This window comes from Limulus polyphemus, unplaced genomic scaffold, assembly GCF_000517525.1.
Source record: "Limulus polyphemus unplaced genomic scaffold, Limulus_polyphemus-2.1.2 Scaffold891, whole genome shotgun sequence".
NCBI lineage: Eukaryota > Metazoa > Arthropoda > Merostomata > Xiphosura > Limulidae > Limulus > Limulus polyphemus.
In genome coordinates this window covers 67,360-74,843 of record NW_013666501.1, presented here as the reverse complement: position 1 = coordinate 74,843, position 7,484 = coordinate 67,360, and the positions used below count along the sequence as shown (strand labels likewise).

Below are 7,484 nucleotides of genomic sequence, written 5' to 3'. Positions count from 1 at the left end.
GTCGAAGTTAGTCCTCGGCAGCGGAAGAAGCGAATCAAAGAATCGATTAGGTCTCTACGTTATCCTTTTTTCTTCAATGAAGTTCATGTTTTGGAGAGGAAAAAAAATCACAAATATATTAGATAAGTAAATTTCAACCATATAGACTGTGAGTCCGAGGATTTACGGTTCATGACCCACTCCATTTTTGAGCCGTAGTGTCTGCGGTGTTGGTTAGTTGACTTCCTCTACTCTACCAATTCAAAAATCATGGATGTTAAATCTGATAGCTTTGGTTTTTAAAAACCATAGGTCCTAGAATAAGAGCCCTTGCGTATCAAAGAAAGAAAATATTCAAACTCTATACAGAGAAGAAAATTCACAGCAAAATCCAAGACTTTCTTACCACACTATAATTAATTCAATTAATAACCAGTTTTTGGATTTAATACAATATTAGTTAGTCATGCTTTTGATTCTTTAAAATCAAATAATAGTAATAATAAAAACTACTCTGTTCCATGACATTTCAAAATTGTGATTAAAATCACATGTTGGGAGCTTGTTGGATAACATTATAGAAATATAAATATTCGCAAACACTCATAAAAAGTAGTAACACTCAGTCTACAAACTAATACCAAAAGTGGGAAGTTAAATACGTTATCACAATCTTCTTTTATCTTTTGACAATTTTTTCTCCCCGAGAACGAAACACAAACAAAATATAACTATATAATCTTTACCTGGGATGTCAAAGGATTGGAAACTTGTTAAAACAGAAGAAACGGCGTTTTGATAAGTTATGTAGTTTTGAATTAAAACAAAAATTAATTTATTACTTTAAATTAAAACAAAGATTAATTTATTACTTTAAATTAAAACAAAGATTAATTTATTACTTTAAATTAAAACAAAAATTAATATATTACTTTGAATTAAAGCAAAGATCATTTTATTACTTTGAATTAAGACAAAGATTAATTTACTACTTTGAATTAAAACAAAGATCAACTACTTACTTTGAATTAAAACAAAGATCAACTAATTACTTTGAATTAAGACAAAGATCAATTAATTACTTTGAATTAAAACAAAGATCAATTAATTACTTTGAATTAAAACAAAGATCAACTGATTACTTTGAATTAAAACAAATATTAACTCATTACTTTAAATAAAACAAAGATCAACTGATTACTTTGAATTAAAACAAATATTAACTCATTACTTTAAATAAAACAAAGATCAACTGATTACTTTGAATTAAAACAAAGATCAACTAATTACTTTGAATTAAAACAAAGATCAATTAATTACTTTGAATTAAAACAAATATTAACTCATTACTTTAAATAAAACAAAGATTAACTGAATAATTTGAATTTAGAATTAAAGACTGATTACTTTGAATAAAGGCGAAGATTAATAAATTACTTTTAGTTATGAGGTAAAGATTAAATGATTGTTTTGATTTAGCCCTCCACTGGCTCAGCTGTAACTCTGCAGGTTTACGTTGCTAAGATTGAAGTTTAAATACCCTGGTGGGCAGAACACGGATAGCCCATTGTGTAGTTATGTGCTTAACAGCATTCACACTCAAAATATACGTATTTTAATTTAAGACTAATATTCACTGATAAATTTCTGCTTTGCTGATCGATACAGCTTTGTCTGATAACGTTCTAGAGTGGGTTGGGTTTATAAAATTGACAGCTTCATATAACATCATATTAGTCCAATGTACTTGCTTTATAAAAAAAACTAAAACTTCCTTCATTTGTATAAAACATATTATAGCAAGCTCTGTAAGATTTATTAACTCACTACTTTCCGGAGTGCAAGTGCTGTTTAATTCAGGTTCCTAAATATAGCCCCCCAGTGGCACAGCGGTATGTCTGCGGACTTACAACGCTAGAATCAGAGTTTCGATACCCGTGGTGGGCAGAGCACAGATAGCCCATTGTGTAGCTTTATGCTTAATTACAGACAAACAAACAACCCTAAATATATTTACAAATTAGTAATTACAGAATTACTTGCAGGTTGCTACTACCTGTCATTGCTATTATATAAATTTAATAAGCCAAACAATGGAATAAAAAAAGTACAGGAAAATAATGTGTAATGATATATACAATGGAATATTTATTAAACGACCCATCAATGTGTCAAATATATTAGACACATACATACACACAAACAAAAACCGAACAATAACAACAAATTAACATAATAAAAGCTTCAAGTAGAAAATGCTTAACGACAAATTAAAGTGGGTGAATGGAACATGTCGTAAGGGCTAAAAACTAGATACATCACTAACTAATTTGCTAGAGTGATTAAGTTGGTTATTCGCCTTTACAATGTTACAACATCAGGTACTTTCAGGCCAGAATTAGTAACGCTAGATTTTACATCAGGTGTTCTCAGCATATCAAAGTTAAACACAACGCTAGATTTTATAACACCAGGTACTCTGAGCATAGAAAAGTTAAACACAACGCTAGATTTTATAACACCAGGTACTCTGAGCATAGAAAAGTTAAACACAACGCTAGATTTTATAACACCAGGTACTCTGAGCATAGCAAAGTTAAACACAACGCTAGATTTTATAACACCAGGTACTCTGAGCATAGCAAAGTTAAACACAACGCTAGATTTTATAACACCAGGTACTCTGAGCATAGAAAAGTTAAACACAACGCTAGATTTTATAACACAAGGTACTCTGAGCATAGCAAAGTTAAACACAACACTAGCTTTTACAACATCAGGTGCTTTCAGCATAAAAAAGTTAAATATAACATCATATTTTACAACTTCAGGTGCTTTCAGCATAGCAAAGTTAAACACAATGTCAGATTCTATAATAGCAGGTACTCTCAACGCAGAAAAGCCACACACAACGTTTGAAACAGTTCACGACATTTGTTTTACACTTTTCACACTAAAATAAAATATACACTTTAATATGAATTGTCTAATAAAACTGTAGTTACAACGTTCTTGTTCACTTTTAAAATAGTAAAATAGAGTTATTAACAACTGCACCTTTGCACTAATGGCATTAATTGAAATATGCACACATATGTAGCACTTATATCTTCTGTAGTGGTTTATATGTACATGTAGTTCCAAGAAACTTTAACTTTGTTTTTCATAAGCCACAGTGATCATAAACTTGACATGCTTAGTAAAACTAAGAAGTTGTAAAAATGTACTTCATTTGGATCAAATTATTAGATCATGATCTGAAGAGTTGGAATCCGTTTTTAATTCAAGTTTCTATTGTTGTCAAGTAGAAAAAGTCGCGTGACTTATTTTCGAATAAAACTAACACTCTCTTGTGTATCACGGCGTTGAGGATAAAAAAGTATCTCTCAGGGATGCATTCACTGGATCAGGATGATGCCGGAAAATTAACTTAATTTCATTTCGTGGAACAACGACACCTGGAATTGTGTTTAAATCTGGAGCACCGACGCCTTGTGGCAAACAAATGTCGAACATCTGGACAAGAGTTCCGAGACCCAGCAAAAGGGTGGACTTAACCAAACCATCACCCAAACACGTCCTTTTTCCTGTCCCAAAAGGAAAGAAGTAAGCCGGTTTCAGAACTCGGTTTTCCTTTGTGAGAAACCTGTACGAATGAGAGAATCGTCAAATAACAATTTTATCGTAAGCCTAACCTCAACAACTCATAGTTTCTAGGCTACTCACAACATTGACGACTTAACTTGTGCACCTAGTGGTACAGAGATAAGCCTAAATAAAGATAAATAATAAGCAATAGGGGTTTGGATACATAATAATTTGCACATTTTAATATAATAAAAACAAAATCGAGAGCCTAAATATGTAGAAAATTATGAATTAACAGCCATTAGTATCGTCTGAAATATTTGCGTGATATTAATTTTCCTGTTTTCTAAACGGAGGATGTTATAATCAGAACATTTCAACAAATTAACTTCTTTAATTCTAAGATTGTGTACTTACCAGTAGCGTCGTGCAATTACCATTTTTATTACCAATGGTGCGTTTTAAGAGATATTCAGGGGTACTTAAATCTAAGTATAGTTTCGTTTATTATAACAATGGTGCGTTTTTAAGAGATATTCAGTACTTAAATCTAAGTTTATTATTGTACACAAATATGTATATACTTTTACTAATCTTTATTTAATACCTTCTAGTATCTATCAATTAAATTACAGAATACACCAATTTCGATTATCTATTTGAAACAAAGTTTGCCCCCCCCCCCAGTGGCACAGTGGTATGTCTGCGGACTTACAACGCTAGAAACCGGGTTTCGATACCCGTGGTGGGCAGAGCACAGATAGCCCTTGTGTAGCTTTGTGCATAATTAAAAACAAACAAAGTTTTTGAATTATTTACTCGGGTTTCCGGTATCACTTTTCCATGTGCAAGTCCATTTCCTATTTGGAAATCAATGGACTTCTCAAAGATTTTTTTTTTTTTATCTAGTAAAAGAAACTTACTGAACAGCAATTTAAGGATTGGGCGAAACCGGATTATGTAATCAGTGTTAATAATGTAGAAAACTGTGAACTATGAACCTTGATCACTCGAATAACTGTTTTAATTGTAGAAATATGCGTCTCTTAAAGAAACTTTTACACTTTAATGTAAGATTTTTAATACTGTGTTTGAAGGAACTTGGGGGGTATGCCTCCTCCCATGCTCCAAGCATACGACGCTACTTGTATTTACATACGTCTTGAGCCTGAATATTATTTTTTTTTGTTGCATGAAAACTCACCTTTCAGGTTTAAATCTGCGAGGCTCGTGCCAGTATTCTACATCCATGTTCAAATCGACCGTGTTGAACATCACCAAGGTGTTTTCAAGGACACGAAAACCTAATAAGGAAATGAATGAAGTTTCAAGAAACAAAAATATTAACTGATTAAAAAGAAGAAAAAAAAGAACCCGACAGCATCTACTTCGAATAAAATATTTTTTTGTCCTTTGTTAAACATTTCTTAGAACCTGTTTGGTCTAGGTATCTTATCAATTCATAGATTAGTGCTGTAAAACTGGAAATGCAACAGTAACATCCTGTTAAGGATATCATGATGCTATCTTCTGACATTTAATAGGCAATAAAAAATAAATGTGATCCATTAGTTTACTTACAGCCTTGCGCTGGAAGACCTAATGTCCTTTATCATAGTATTACTGAAGACTGAATAAAGTTAAGTGTCGAAACTTGACCTACTAACCTTGAATACTGGTGGCCTTGGAGGCAACGTGAGGAATTATTGGCGAAGAGACGACCCGCAAGACTTCTAGTGTCACTGCCTCCGTGTATGGTAAAGCGGGTTTGTCTTTTAGGCACGGATGCCTTTGATTTCCCGTGACTCTTGACACCTCCTTTAGTATCTTCTCCTTCACTTCAGGATGTCCAGCTACTAAGTAAAGCCCCCACAGCCACAGGTTCCCCAAGACCGAATGCCCACCACAAAGATCGTCCATCGTCACTTCTGCATCCTCTCGAGACAACTTACATCCTTCATCTTCTTTGATAAGTTTCAAAAACATGTCAACCAGATCTCGAGAATTTTCTACATCCAGCGTTTTCTCATGTTCATCAAATATAGTTGCCGTCAAATTTGTCACCTCGTCTGCCTTGTTTCTTAGTTCCTTCAGTCGTCGTTCATAAACAATTTTGAGCCAGGGCATAAAATCAATGGCGAAACCCTGAAAGATTTCCTTGAAGACGACATCGTAGATCTTGATCATTCGTTGGAAGGTCGGATCTTTGGGGTCAAATCGTTTACTGCATAAATATTGATAGAAAATGTTAGCCGTAGCGGCGAGAAGAAACGGCCTGGGTTCGATCAGTTGGTTCCTAACAGTAGTTAAAGCTGAAACTAATTCCTGTAATTCGTTGGTGATGAAGGCGTTCATACGATTGATGCCTAAGGAAGTAGCCTTTGGATGCATGTAAGGAAAAGCAATCTCACGTCGTGTTTTCTGTTTTGATGACCAGTCGCACAGGGCGATTGCTGCAATAAAAACGAAACTTTATCATTGTGTGATGACAATTATTTTGAGTATACTGTAAGTAATGATAGCTTTAATATCAATTACTTAATGGTAAACTCGGCCACATTTATATTAAATAGGCATATCATATGTATATTTTTTATATAATAAACCGAAAAATGTATCATATCGTTTAAAAGTAAGATTTAGCTAGTTTAATTCGAATACCTTCATTGGTGAGATAATTACTTGAAGATTTAAAAAACCGCGAATTCTTCATCTATACTTCAAGAAACTTATACTTCAAGAACTTATACTTATACTTCAAGAACTTATAAAGTTAAAATTCAAGATTCGATCCTTGTGATTGGCGCACTTCAACTAGCCCATTATGCAACTTTGCGCTTAAACAACAACAAAGAAAGGAGTTTTGGTTAGTTTTAAAAAAAAATTACAAATGTTTTAAACGTTTTTACTATCATTGTTATTTTATAAAGTTTCATCTATCAAAAAGGCACTTTTTGGCTTCAATAAATTCTTGTTACAAGTCTATTAACATTTTCAGTCTTCAAATGACATTTTATGAGACACATAGTCTAGACGATAATATCGGAGCCACCATCCACCAAGATTTAGCCAGATTTATTCCTAATATAGATCTACTGACCAGATCGAAGGCAACCAATCAGTAGTACCTGACGCCTAAACGGCTACTCTACTTCTCAATTGCCCCCCAGTGGCACAGCGGTACGTCTGCGGACTTATACCATTAGAAACCGGGTTTCGATACCCGTGGTTGGCAGAGCACAGATGGCCCATTGTGTAGCTTTGTGCTTAATTACAAACAACAACAATCTTCTTAATGTCAGAAGCACACGAAGATTCAAGAAGTCTTAAGGTAGAATGAATAAAAACCCTATTAACCGGAGCACTTTCGAAAGGTGGACATTTCTTCTTCTTCAGGGGGCAGTCATACAAAAGTAATGTCTTCAAGAGACTGAAGAGCACATGTTCAAATTTCTAATGGTTCAGAAATAATGGTGAACTGCTGCTCTTACGAGACACTAAGATGTGAGTTTTCATCTTATATATATATTCAATCTTCTTTAAAAACCTATACATTAATTACGGAAATTTGATATTGTCTAGTTTGATGTCACTTTGATCTGCTTTCAAAGTTTGCAAATTGTAAATATATATTTCATATACAAAAGTACAATACCGTCCCTGATTTGATAAAACTAACATACTTTGGAGTATTATCATAGATATTTCAGATATATTAGTTTGTTTGTTTGTAATTAAGCACAAAGCTACACAATGGGCTATCTGTGCTCTGCCCACCACGGGTATCGAAACCCGGATTCTAGCGTTGTAAGTCCGCAGACATACCGCTGTGCCACTGGGGGGCAGATATATTAGTAAATAGCACACTCAGTAAAACATTGTATGCTATGATGCTGTATAGATTATCCAGTGATTTA

The 7,484-nt window shown here is 33.6% G+C and overlaps 1 protein-coding gene across 1 annotated transcript in view; it reads right to left on the bottom strand.

Annotated features, from left to right (window-relative positions):
• Positions 1 to 3,336: 3,336 nt before the first annotated feature.
• Positions 3,337 to 7,484, bottom strand: part of LOC106461063 (cytochrome P450 307a1-like) — a 17,301-nt gene continuing 13,153 nt past the window's right edge. The window contains exons 2-4 of the mRNA XM_013920850.1: positions 5,235 to 6,020; positions 4,772 to 4,871; positions 3,337 to 3,625 (exon numbers count right to left, since the gene is read on the bottom strand). Of these exons, the coding sequence (XP_013776304.1) occupies positions 3,337 to 3,625; positions 4,772 to 4,871; positions 5,235 to 6,020 (1,175 nt within the window). The remainder of the gene's footprint in view (positions 3,626 to 4,771; positions 4,872 to 5,234; positions 6,021 to 7,484) is intronic.